The 14,344-nt window shown below is 37.1% G+C and overlaps 1 protein-coding gene across 3 annotated transcripts in view; it reads right to left on the bottom strand.

Moving 5' to 3' along the window:
- Window positions 1-350: 350 nt before the first annotated feature.
- The window catches only part of Metap1d (methionyl aminopeptidase type 1D, mitochondrial), an 81,556-nt gene continuing 67,562 nt past the window's right edge, over window positions 351-14,344 (bottom strand). For 2 of the 3 annotated variants that reach the window (XM_047547570.1, XM_047547571.1), the window contains exons 4-9: window positions 14,016-14,058; window positions 10,580-10,743; window positions 3,254-3,351; window positions 1,917-1,964; window positions 962-1,040; window positions 351-828 (exon numbers count right to left, since the gene is read on the bottom strand). In XM_047547570.1, the coding sequence (XP_047403526.1) occupies window positions 750-828; window positions 962-1,040; window positions 1,917-1,964; window positions 3,254-3,351; window positions 10,580-10,743; window positions 14,016-14,058 (511 nt within the window). In that variant the 3' untranslated portion in view covers window positions 351-749. The remainder of the gene's footprint in view (window positions 829-961; window positions 1,041-1,916; window positions 1,965-3,253; window positions 3,352-10,579; window positions 10,744-14,015; window positions 14,059-14,344) is intronic. The other variant, XM_047547569.1, reaches the window with a different exon arrangement.

Here is a 14,344-nt window from a genome sequence, read left to right as displayed (position 1 = left end):
GTTGAGGGGCGAAGGAACAGGCGCTGCAGACCAGGAAAGTCTAGTTTCTGGAGTGATAAGACCCCGAACAAGGGCCAGGCCTAGGGTCCACAGCCAAGAAAACGTTTGCAATCAATGCTTCGGTTTGCGGGCTAATCTTTTCACGGAAAACCGCGTGAAAGGGAAATAAATCGAAGGGGCTGGGTTGGGAGCAGGTGTTGGCCTCTGGAGAGCCATCAGGGACGACCAATGTGGAATCCGCAGGGGGAGAAACAGACTTTTTAAAAATGCCATCTAACATTTAGGTTCGGGTTTTTTTCGCGCGAGTGTGTAAAAAAGTTCAGAGACTCAAAAATTAAACTACCTACCCTCTCCCCGTTTTAACTGTCAAACGCAAAGAGCCTAGACACAATGAGTTTAAGAGGTTTTTCATTGGGACAAAGTCTGGACAAGGAAAAGAGAAAACTGCTGCTCCTAGAATCGCTCCTTTCCTAAACGACTGCGTCCGCGTTCCTCTCCAGATGCGTTTCCCGCGCAGGGAAGCCGAGCCCAGGACCCCGACCCGTCTTTCAAAAGCCGCATGGCCCCAGGCACGTTTTCAGATCTGAGTTCCCAACTGCTCCCATCCCCACCGCCTTTTTTCCCAAGATATTAGGTGTCAGGTGGGTTGCTGCGTGACCTGCTGCTCCTGTTTCTTCTAAAAGTTCTCTAGTTGTATTTCAAAAATTGAGAAAAATGGCGCCGGGCCCCTGGGACCTTCGGGCAGCCTCTCAGGCCTCGTGGGGCAGTTTGGTCAGGATCTTCGCGCCCCGCGACGTGATGAGAACTGTGTGCTCGAACTGGGCGGACCTGAAACACAGAGCAGCGGTCAGGACGCACGCCAAGCGCCCGAGCGGCCACCACCAGCAGTAGCTCGCCAGCGCCGTCGGACCTATCTTTCTTTCCCGAACAATTTAAAAGCAACAGGGCAGAAAGCAGACACCTTTGATTGTCTAGGGAGACCGCAGTCCATGCATCCTCCAGGACTTTAAATTCAGGGGATCCCTCGGTGATGATTGGCTCTGTAAGAGGGAAAATATTTACTCCAGTGACCTCATCAGATTCTTGTCAAACACTGTTTCGACTGATTATCAAAAAAAGAGAATAAGGAGATTCCCCCCCTCCCCTTAAGTGCTTCACCACGAGTTCATGTTGTCATCTTGCAAGGGCTGATAATTGATGTTGCTTACATCGTATACTACAAACTGAACAGTAGGAAGAGGAAACGCTACAGCATTAAAAAATGTATTAAGTTGCCTAGTTCATAATTTTTTAGAGAAAGAAGGGCATTTTAATCAAGCCTTAATTAGGACCCCGTGGATAATAACCACCCAAACACTAGTCCCTCTTATAAATACCAGTCAGTTTTTTAAAATATTTGAATTTTTAAAACATGCTCAAAATGTTCATTAATCAGCAAATAACAATTTTCTTATTTCACTCTAATTGCTTCTCCATTAAGTCCCACAGTCAGAAATATGAGGTCTTCATGGCCCTAGGTGATTGGGATTTGGTGGTGACACCAATCACAAGATCAGCCAGGAATGGGCCGCCAGAGGGTACATGCCACTTGCTGACAGGGAGCAAGGGACATAATCGCCTGTAGTTACTGGGTGTTAATGAAAAAACAAAACAAAACAAAAAGGCAAACACCACATTATGCTGGTAACAGAATTAGAGGTTGGATGGCTGCCTTCTCCTAAATGTGTTGGTAAGTATTTGATTTAGGAAGATGGGGCTCCAGGATATTATTTAATTTGATTTACTATGCATCTGAATTATTTCATTATGCTGATTGGCTTTATTAGTCCTTCTCAGGACTGCCGGCCTAGGCCAGCAACAGTTCCCAGTTTCCGCTCAGGAGTCATGGCTCTCCAAAGAGGAGCCCCAGCATTTACCTATGGTGAAGGCCATGCCCTCCTCCATGGGAAGGTCATTGTCGTTCGCTGCAAAACAGAAAGGGCAGACAGGGCAAGGGTGAGAATAGGAAATGAGAAGGCAGAGTTAAACACAATTAGGGGAGTTGGGTCTGCTTTAAAAACTTGGTAATTTTATTTCTTTTAGGGGAAGGAAGGGTGAAGGCTTCCAGATTCCTGGGTGGCCCAAGAGGTAAAACACAAAGCTCCTGGGCCTCAATCTTTGCACTATCTGTGCTCTGAGCAGATTCCCCCCAACCCCCAGTCTTCTGCCAAGACTTGGTGCGGTGGTCTGGGTGTTTCAGACACCTGTAGGGCTTCCTCTCACCCCTCACATGTTCCCCAGGTCACCTGCTGCTAGATCTCCTGGCCTCACCCTCACCCCAAAGAGAAAGAAGTCTTAAGGAAGTATGCAAAGGGAGGGCAGCATCCTGGTGTGCAGGTTGGAGCAGGCAGAGAGGTACCTTCATCCTCAAATAAATTAACTCCAGGCATCTGCACTGGGTGGGGCACAGGGCTGAAAGATCCTTCCTTCACTCTCAACTGGACCTCTTCTGAGCTGTTAGGTGGAGCTCTTTGGCCCAAAGGGGTTCTGTCCCTGTAAGTCTCCAGGGACCCTCAAGGGGTAGGTTTCAGGCAGTAGTTCCTTTAGAGACCAGTCCTACCCCAAGAGTAAGGTTAGGCTCCAGGACCAACTTTCCTTTGGTTCCTGTCCAAATGTGCATCCACTTTGGGTTCCTCTAAACAGCTGCCTCCTACCTTAACCCAAATCCTCCCACCACTTCGGGCCCACTTCTGCCTTCTCACTGTAGGGTGCACACCCAGGCAGTGAAAAATAGGGGATTCTGGGGAATGAACACAAGGGTGGGTATAATCTAGAAATCACTAAAAGAGTACATGCTGCTAAATACATCAGCTGTCAACGCTGTGTAGGATGTAATGAAGTTTAACCACAACAGTCAGCAGTTAGAAATGGGGGTAGAAAAAGAAAAACAGAAAACAGTCATATGTACATGCTGCTGGGACATTGATGCAGTGGTGTTTTGTTTTCAGTAACTTTTTCTAGACAAATGTCCCTTTTGCTTTCCAGCCATGCACCCTTCATGAGAGGACAAAAAGTAAAATAAACCTTATTTGAGGATTGAAACTGCTGAGCTCTGATCTAGTAACATAGTAATGCGCTGGTTAAAATTAAGTAGATACCCTTATACTTACACACATACACACACACACAATGTGAATTCAAAGTAAGTTTTCAGGAGCAAAACTACCTTAACCTGATTCCATTCAATAAAGAGCTTCCAAATTAATTTTCTTACCATGATGCCAAATTTCTGGATGTCCATGGAAGTAAGATCCTATTCCATGTCCCACGAAATGTGGACAGACTTGCAAACCATTCTGATGAGTTATGCGGCTTTAAAAGTGACCAAAAGATATTTCACTAAAGTAGATAAGTTTTAAATGCATACTAAGATAAAAAGAAAGTCACTATAAAATATTCTCTGAAAAAGAAAAAAAAAACATTCTATTTAGAGTCTGATCATAATTTATTTTTTCTTTGTGATGCTAGGGATTGAACCTCAGACTTCGCACACACTAGGCAAACCCTATACCACTGAACTACATCCCCTACTCTTTAAAAAATTTTAATTTGGGATCTTGCTAAATTGCTGAGGCTGCCCTTGAGCTTTCAATCCTTAAGCCTCAGCCATCAGAGTATCTGGTATTACAGGTGTACACCATTATGCCCAGCTTACCATTTTCTTTATTCTGGAATACTTTTGATTTTGCTGATGCTTGTAACAACTCCCTTGGATATATGAAGAAAGAAGGTATGTATCTAACATAGTAGTTTGAGTTATGTACCTTAGTATAGCAATCAAGGTCATTTTTAGACAAGCAATGTATATGCATACACACAAATATAGATTGATACACATAACTAAGATATATGTGCATATAATGCAGATCATAAAAACCTATGTGGTTTTTATGGTTTTATGGGTAAACTGCTGTGCAAATTACTACTGATTTGGGGACTAAACAGAGAAGAAAATTACAATCTAGAAATATGACTTGCTACTTCCATGATTTCCTTTATTCTGACCTATTTCAAAATGTTATACATTTTACCAAAAACATGCTCACATAAAAGGTCAACTCTGTTTTGTCAGTTTTCTTGAAACACTCCAAAACTTTGTGATCACTTTGGAGTTCAACTCCAGGCCTATGCTATTAATGAAATTCATTAAAAAAAAGCTTTTTCATCACTATGATGCCTAAGTTAGTGTGTGATTCCTAATTCTTAATGCTTCATTATTCTACATGCAAAAGTTTTTGTGTTCCATCTATTTCTTATAAATTAAATCTAGCACATAGACTCCAACCCTAAAATCTTTACCCTCAAGTTTGAAAAGTTTTTGTTGAAATCAGGTAAATGTTTGCTCTGGGAGCATCAGACTGGTAAGATCATATATGTCACCAATGATTTACATTTTCTTTCTTTTTCTTTTTTTCTTTTTTTAAGTCATTGCGGGTGGAATGTGCATGCTAGGCAAGAGCTTCACCACTGAGCCACACCCCCAGCCCTCTTTTCTTTCTTTCTTTTTATTCCATTTCTTTTGGTATTGGAGATTGAACCCAGTCCAAGGGTGCTTTTCTTTTCCCCTCCATTTTTAAATTTTGAGGCAGGATCTTGCTAAGTTGCCCAGGCTAGCCTCACTCGAACTTGTGATCCTCCTGCCTTAGATTCTCTAGTCACTGTGATTACAGGTATGTATGACCATGTCTGGCTCTGATTTACCTTTTCATGTGGAAGAAAGGCATAATGCCCCTAACCCTACCAGTAACAGTGGATTTGCATTTATAGGACCACTACTGCAATTCCTAAAAATCTCAAACTTTTTAGTTGTAGAACCACAGTTTCCAACAAACTCTAGTTTAGTTTAATATGAATGCTTTAGCCAGCACCTATATAGACATTGTATCTGTATGCATTTTTAAAAGACATTTTTAACCATCCCCAGATTTCTATAGTATTTTCACTTAGACCAGGATGTCACTATAATCAGCAGGTGGTCAGCTTCTCATTGAAATTTAATTATGACATAACTGATAGTGTAGAAATGTGTAAGCTACTCATGTGTCAAGGACAGGAATAAGTCAACGTTTTAATCTCATAAATTGAACTTTATACTTATGTTGTTTCTGTGGGTCTTTGCACTGTGGGCAGGAGCTATAACATTTTTTCCAAGGTGTTTCTATTTGTTCCACACAATTTCTGAATAGAAACTAAGGATGGAGAGTGGAAAGAAAGTAGAAGAAAAATGATTAAATAAAACATTATAATCTAGATTGAGTTAAAAAAAAAATAAGAACGGCTTCTACCTAAACCTGTAAACTATGTTAGTTCAGTCCCAACAAATCTCAGTGATTCAAAGAGCATTCAATATAAACTATTCTATTTTCTTGTCTTTAAAAAAAGAAAAAAGGAAGCTACCCACCACCCCCAGAATCCAGCTGATTGGCAGGCATCACAGCTACATCCTAAATGTGTGTTACAATGGCAATCTTCATTTTAATTTCCGATGAGAGGAAGAAAGCCCACTCTGAAAAAAACCCTTGGGGTCCCTCCCCCCATCATACCTCTCATTCCTCTTCATAAAAGAAGCTGTGCAATTACTAGGTGGATAAAGATATCTGAGTGCATTCTCCTACAACAATTTGCTCCCTGGGTCCCGCTGGAACTTCTGGCTACAGGAGTATCATAGACTCTACATGTCACAGATGCAAAGGTTAGAGGATTCACAGCCGGGTGAAAAGAGGAAAAGAACAGGACACATTTCTCTCAGTTCCTTGGTTGAGCCCATCTCAATGCTTGATTCCTAGGAGCTAAAAATACACTTCTGTCTGCTTTTCAGGGTATTTTCCTTTTGGAGTGGTAGTTTTAAACATACACTTACTGGAACTAAATAAGAAAAAAATCTCATTAATGTTCCTAGTTACTCTTTAAAAGTATGCCCCCTTATACTATTTTGGGATATATGGTGAGCACAAGATTATTTATCTGACTGTAGGATTTAAATCTGATTTCATAGAGACAATGCAGGTGACTTGTAGTAGCAAACTCCACTCCTCTAACATAAAAGCAAGTACTAGTCACCTTAACTGTGGCATGGGAAGGTACAGGCTGCATCTACCTCTTGACTGTTATGTTGGGGAAAATAAAAATAGTGGGTTAGGCAGGAGTGTCCAAGAAGTGCTGCAGTTGCTCCTCAACACCTGCCCCAGCCGGGCCATGATCTGTTTCTGAGCCCAGGGTTTTTTTGCCCTGAACATTTCACCATGAAATCTTCCTTCTCCTTGTTGAAATCTAATGATAAGAACACTCCTGATATTAGCTCTTCTGTTCTGATTTACTCTAACTAAATATCCTTTATGATAGTATTACACCTACCCATGAGCCCAGCACATTTATGATTTGAAGGTTTTCTTATGGAATACTGGGGGAGAGAGAAGAGGAAGGAGGTGTGCAAAGGTAGCTGATGAACTCACTTTTCAATTATACTGTGTTATTGCAGTTCATGTTTCAGCTACAGTTTATAGTTGAAAGAGAAATTTCTTTTAAGGAATTTCATCTTGTGACCATTTTCTTCAGTTAAATTTCTTTTCACAAGGCAGCTGGACTCAATTGTAGTGTTGTCTAGATAAGTAAAATCTCTTAATGCATTTTAACTACTCTGTATGAGTAAAAATACATTCCCCAAGAGGGCAGAGGAGTACTATGTTTAAGTACATGATCTTACAATGAAATCAAAATGCATATGGAAATAGTTTTATTTTCATTTTTACATGAATCCTGTAAGCAACACTAATCTCCAAAGGGTCACACACCTCTAATAAAGGATCTTTCAAGTGGCACCTGATTTGCTCAGTTAGGGAATTTTACCTTAATCTTTCTAGAATTTAATCTAAATAGTAGTCTTCGAATGAAGGAATGCAGAAATTCAGGGATCCCTTCTAATGACAGGAATGTTTAAGTATAATTAGTAATATTTTTGAAAGCCAACAACTGTTTTCCAAAGTGGTGCATTTTTTTGTTTCAAACTAGATCACAAATTACTGTGTTTTTCTTACAATAATGCTGAACTTTTATTTGAGGTTTTCTGTTTCTGAAAAGCAGACATGATGGATTGAAATAAAAGATAATTTATTGCAATGCTTACTTTCATGTGTAGAGAGAAGCAGTGTAATTGTAATTTACAGTAGCTGTCAAGAAAAATCCATCACAGATGACATTAAAATGACTTATTTTGCCTGAGCCACTTATTGTTTAAATGTGCATAATCTAATAGAAAGAGATTATTTTTTAAAAATCTGCTTCATATTGTTCTAAATTAATATCAAAACATATACTTATGAATTAAACATTAAAAGCTATTTATTGATACTTTCATCATGACATTTACAACTGTAAGTTTGAATTATTTTTGATTGACCTGTCATATATTTGTGATACATGAATCTACACATTCATAATATTCTCACACAGATAATAGAATCTAGAGATAGTTACAAAAATACAGATTCAGAGATATTTTAAAGCAAATGGAGGTACAGAGAGCATAACAACACTATGGCCTAAAGATCACTAGGCATCCCTCGAAAAGCAAAAGGGCACACAGAGAGATCTTTTCATGAAATCATTTTGACTGCTGCTCCTTCAAAGACATCATCCTATCCTCTAGGTCTCTGAGGAGAATTAAAAATATTCCTTAGAGATCTGGAGGTTTGGGGCAACAAAATACCGCAACACGCTGCCTGAATGTTCTTTTCAAAGTGTAGCAGTAGAGAGAAGCTGTGCAAAGATGGTGAATATCTTACAATAAGCGAGACCAAGTTGAAAGATGTTTGTAAACCTTTGGTCTGTAAAGATTTCAAGTACTTTTGGCTCAAAGGTGGATATCGTTTGTTTACTTACTCTCTTAAGACTGCCTGAATAAAAAAAAAGAAAAAAAAATGGCAAAATAATAGATGTTCAGAAACACTGCTTTAACACATCAGAACAAACATTTGTTAGAATCGGGGCCAGTTTCCTCGCCAACCGCAGACATAAACCATCTAAATAATGAAATGCATTAGGGTAAAAGTAAGAAGTTCATTGTCTGTTTTTTTTCCCCACATAGTTTTGTATGTGCAGTTGTTGAGACTGATCTGGTTTTCAAAGGAGCTTGTACATGCAAATTCATACTCTGCAAAAACTGACCTTTGCATCCAGATAGCTAAAATCCAATGTCACTTTCAATTCTACTCTTCTTCTTGTTCTTCTTTTTTTATGTAGCTAGAATTAATGTAGTGAATATGTAATGAAATGCATTATCCTGCATGGAGATTTATCAGATTTTCCCGACTGAATGCTGTGCTTTGCTAGTACTAGCTGGAGTTCACCTGCATGTTGGTGTGGCGTGTGGCTCTTTTTTGTAAAGAGTTAAGTCGTACACAAAAAAAGGGAACAAAGGTCAGCACCCAGCCACCACTTGAATGTGAGATTTTTCTTTTTATTCCCCTTGATGTATACTAGGCTCTGTGTTATTAGTCTTAATGATGGAAAATTGTAGTGTTGATACAAATCTTTTTTTCAAAGTAGTAGGCGGGAGCTCCATTTGTTAGTAAGTTTTTTTTGTGACTAAAAGCCACGGACAGTACATTTATGTAGCAGTAAAAGGCCTAGATGCTCTTTCCATAGCAGAGCTAATTATTCCTACTGTGACCTTACTGATCTAGCCTGTTCCTAGTACATCTCATCTGCACGCCTGTTCCTCTGTGTAGATGGTGTCAGAGAATATGAAAAACCCTATAATGAAACCATTTTCATGATGGAGAAAGGCTACTGGAGTTGCACTTGCTACAAAGAGGCTCAATTATATGAGTAATTGTGATAATTTTCTACATTCATAGCCTTCAATGGGGAAAAAAGAATGAGAGCCACAAAGGAAAATTACTTTAACAAGAAAGTACAGAGAGTAAAAATGGAAGAAGAGACAAAAAGGGGAAAAAATAACCAGAAAAAAAGTTTAAAAAATAGATCTGGAGGGAGGAATAGCGAGACAGGGAGAACAACAGAAATGCTCAAAAGCCCATGTGCAGCTGTGTTGCACAATTAAATTGAATTTTTTTTTCTGCAGTTGATGAATGTGACTACTGCAAATGTGCCTCTGTAGTTAGCTATCATTTGTTGTTCCGTGACAGGAAAAGGATAATTACCTCTCAGAGAGAATCAAAGGCTGACATGCCCTTTAGACACAGCCATGAATGCAGAGCTCGATAGAATGCTTGAATAAGAATCTAGTGTTCTCTGCCCCCTTCTACTGAAGAATAAATTTTGTTAAAATGCAAGAGCACCACCAGTAAATTTGTTGAACCCTAGGTGTTCAAAAATATGAGGTGCATCTATCGACTCATCCCATTTGCAAAAATAAAACTGCATTTTGAATTCATTTCTATTATATTCATGGACAGTAAGATAGTGAGATATGCATTAAATTTCTTTTCCCAGTAGGGGTCTGATTCAACATTTCCTATGAAAGAACAGAGAGACACTATCCTTTTTTCCCAGGCTAGTTAGCCTATAATTTAAAACTGTCAAAAACACAATTTTGTTCAAAGTCTTCAATAAAAGCTTCTCAGATATAACCCAAAGAGATTTTACTAAAGTTTGATTCAGACACTGTTACAATATTTTTAAAGCCATAAATGCATTTAACCGATATTTTACTGCCTTTTTTCTTAAAGTATTTGAAGGCGTATGAAGAAAAAAGGCAGCATCTTTTCAAGGTGACTAAGCCTTCCATCTTTAGACAAATGGGAAGTATTCAATGGTTCATATTAATGAGAACAGTACTTTAAAGGGTACTGATGTGATCCTCTTTAACCAAATGCGTTACTTTTAAATGAAAACACATATTCTGCATGTCTACTTCCAAAGAGCTAGGGGGAAAAAAGACGTGAAAGTAGGTAACAGATTACAAAAAAAAGTCTTGAATTCAGAAAATACACATACACTCAGAATGCAAGCATAGAATACTGAGTGGGAAATAAATAATGGTTTACAGGAAAATGAACCAGGCAGAAAAAGGACAAGAGATCACCCTTTTGGGCTACTTGCTGATCTACTAATTTGCTAATCTAAAGGTAAGGCTTGCTTGAGCCAACAGTTTTTATCTTTGTATCACAGGAATAGATTTCACTTCATTCCTTTACAATAGTTAGCTTCTCTCCTTTCTCATATCCAAGAGTTGGAATGCTCATCCCCTTCCTAAGCACTTTCTTCCATATTTGGTGTGCTTTTTGAGTACATGAACATTACAGGCAAATATGTCAAGCTAAAACAAGAGGCCATATAAATATTGCTGGCTGTTAGTAAGTTTCTTTGCTGACCCTGGTATAATTCCCTTTTTAAAAGTCTTTTTATTTTTATTTTTTTTCAACTCAGGGAGAATATTGCAGCCTGGCAGTTCACATACTGATATCAGACTGAAATGATGGTTCTGAATCATAAAACATGTCATCAACTTTATACCAAGCCACCAATAACCTTTGTACCATTTGCCAACCCTCCCTTTACTTGTCAATGTAAGGCTTACCTGATTGTATTTCCAATTACAGAGAAGGGGGCCCCCGCTCTGCAAGCTGCAATTGCTTCATCTCTACATCTCCTGGCAACCTCCACTAACTTTTTACCACATTCATCCACCTTGCCCACCAAAAATGTTTCAGAGGTGTCTCCATGGAAGCCATTGTAAAAGACCTAAACACAGGCAGAAATTTTAAAATATGTCCTTGTTTAAAAATCCACTCTCCTAAAGTACATATAGTATTCATTTATGTATTTAGTAAACTCATGTGTTTTACCCTCTCAACATTACGCTTGTTTGCCTATTAAAAAAAAAAAAGAAATAAAAAAAGATATACTGAAATCTTAACAGAAAGTAAAAAGATGAAGCCATGGATGATATGACGGTCTAAAAAAACATATAAATGACTAATCTATTTCAGCAACACTAGTATTGCTAGTATCACTAGTATTGTGATTAGCAACACTAGTATAAATTTTGATTCCTCATTTTAATTTTGAGAAGGCAAATGTATTTTATTTGGTCACTGTATTCAAAAATTAGTGACCAAATAAAATACACTGACCCACAATTACCAGTATAGGTTTACAAAACTAAGAAGTAGTTAACATAGTAAAAAGTTTCCTTACTATCATGAAGATTTACAAGATTTAAGTTCTATACTTGGAAGTAATATATAATGACAAGAAGAAATAAGATAAGACATATTATAATGGATGCTACGCTAGTGGAATTTAGTCCCAAGAATTGAAATGGCTCAATATGGGAATGAAATATGTTATAGAAAAATCCCATGTCCAAAGTGAAGTCTTAATCAAATGTTCCAGATAGTAGAATGTTACAGAAAATAGTCTACAAGGATTTTTAAAGAATTAGAACAGAACAGAACAGACTTATGAGAAAAATTACAGAAAATATAGCTTTATCAGTGTTCGATGACTCAGAAACTCTATAGGATCTTAAACATCACCAGATTTATTATTAAAAAATCAATGATTACCAAACACTATAATAAATACAGAAGGCAAAGGAGACTGGTTGAATATTGATCCTTGGAGGTAGCAGGGTATTTACTATTTTACATAAATTTGTCCTATTTTTCACAGTTCTCTTTCTCATAAAGTTGAATGCAGAGACTTCTATTAAAGAGATATTTATCTGAACTTTCTGTTTGTTTTAATTCTGAATTTATGACTTAAATCTGTATACTATTCTGTATCTTTAAAAATGTTCTCCTATGTTCTATAAAGGAGACAAAAAAGATCTTCATAAAGATCTTCACTTTAGAAGTCAGGGCAGACACACAGACAAGTTGCCTTCTAATCAAGTTTTTTCACAACTGTATCAAATTATCTTAATTACTTTGTAATAGAATAGTGTTATATATATATATATATATAACACGTTCGTTCCCTTTTATTATCCTTTGCAATCTATATACAAGAGTATAAAATTTGCTAATGAGTAATTCAAGAAAATTTATAACTGTGAATGTTTGTGTAACTGTTTTTAAGTAAAAATGTATTATTCAGAAATTCTATTTGCTTTTCATATTTTTACTAGTTTTCAAAATGACTACTTGAAGGATTCAAGTATAATACTTGAATGCTTTTGAGAGTTGGTGGCAATCATATATAACCACTGTATCCCAAATTATTCTTGTTTTATACTTCATTTATTTAACAAGTATTATTGAGCAACTACTATAAGCATCACATTGTCTTTTTTAAAAAACATTCAACTTTTAAGAGAAAAATAAACCTATTTTCTTGCGATGCATACTAGATATAAACTATAAAATACAATGAGTATTTTTCTGATAAAATTATAGGATCTGGTAATGGAGTCCTTGACTTAAAATAGTTCATAAGAAATGTAATTTGTTAAGATACCGATGTAGGGCTGAGGATATTGCTTGATAGCAGAGCACTTGCCTAGCATGTATAAGGCCCTGGGTTCAATCCCCAATACTGAAAGAGAAAAAAAATGATACTAACCTATATGTTTCCTAGGTTCCTTCACATTTCAAAACACTTGAAAGTATTTCACTTTGCTTTATGAGTTTTGTTAACTGTTGGAATAATTTTAAAATTTAAAAACGATATTACTTAATAAAAATCTTTAGCAAACTGAGAAAAGGAATAAAATATCTCTTTGGACACATTTGAAGTAGTAAGAAAGCAGCAATATTTCATTCAAGCAGCAATATTTTATTAGAGGGTGATTAGGTGAGATAACACTTCATAAAATACCTCTTACATGATTCTGAGTTGGAAAGATACCAACAGGGTAGGTGGAGCAAATGCTCAAGTATATAAGTAGGACAGAATGGTATAGGAAATAGCATTGGCAATAAGAATCCTTATACCAGTTGATATGAAGAAAAAAGACTGAATTAACTTAAAGAACTAAAAATATGACTGAATTCAAACACTAGATGCCCATTTCCATCTCATTCCAAGTCCCACTTAAGTTTCATAGTCTGGATATAAAATAACTATTACTAAAAATATCTCCTCATTAATAGAAACTATTCCTTGAATGTTATCCATCTCAACTAATTCTCATCAGATATTTAAATTGTATTTATTTATTTAAAATGTATTTATTATCATTCAATGTACAGATTTTATGATCTACATAATCCAAAGGTATCAGTACAACAATTCTTTATAAAATGAGCACAAATAATTCAAGTCTGAGATTGCTGAAAGGGTAAGAAAATTAGAAAAGGTTAAAGCTTGTACAATTTGAGGTCCCTATGGTAAATTATTCAAGCTTGCTATTCTTTTGTTTTAAAGACCATTAACCATTTGGTGAAAACTTCAAAAACCAATGTATGCTTTGAGCTCAAGACTCTCTATACCAGAAATGGAACACAACGTTACTTTCAGGGATTTTAATAAATCTAGGGAACACTGCTAGCAAAAGAGTTGCTGTCCAAATAGACTGACACACAGGCCAATGTAGCCCCTAATGACAGAGTAAGATAATGACAGGCCCCACTCAAAATCAGCAGGAAGAGGAAGATCAATCTTGGCAGAGTGAAGGAAAAATGCTGGCTTTCTTCGTGTTAGCTCATCTCATACATATCTAGCTTCAGCAGCTGCCCAGTGCTGTGGTGCTCTGCATTAACTACACAGTGGATCAATAACAATTACACCTTCTCAAAAACATGACACATAGCAGGATTGGGTTGACATTTCACTTAGGCCAACATTGATCTCAGTGCATCTGATTCCAGCCCTAAATTCAAGTCAGGCCTGGGTTTACTTGGAATAAACACAGAGTTAAAGACAAAAAAGGAAACCAGCTGCTTGCGTCTGGGGCTAGAAGTAAACAGCACTTCCACCGGTGCAGTTCACATTTTCAATCCACTCTTCTTCCTGTTGCTACCAGCAATTCTGAAGTTGATCAAAGACCATTTTTTGTATGATTTACTCACCGTGACATCAATGTTGATAATATCTCCATCCTGAAGAGGTCGACTGAAACATAAATAGAAGAAAAAATGGTGATAGATCTCAATAAAACGAATAAAAAGTAAACACCTAATGACCACTATCACAAACTCAGTGAATCGCAATGATAATTTGGAGTGAAGGAGGCATAAATGAAATAACTACACCTGACTTACGTCTTCTATTAGTCACATCAAATTTTATAAGAAATAGATAAAACAAACACATTGCCATTGTTTAAAAAAATTGCTTCTTTAAAAAGATAAACGTACTTCACTTAGCATGGGTAGGATTTAAAAGTTGTACTCCATTT

This window comes from Sciurus carolinensis, chromosome 3 (assembly GCF_902686445.1).
Source record: "Sciurus carolinensis chromosome 3, mSciCar1.2, whole genome shotgun sequence".
Lineage (NCBI taxonomy): Eukaryota > Metazoa > Chordata > Mammalia > Rodentia > Sciuridae > Sciurus > Sciurus carolinensis.
Note: the sequence above shows the minus strand (reverse complement) of the source record. Positions and strands in the feature narration are given on the sequence as shown.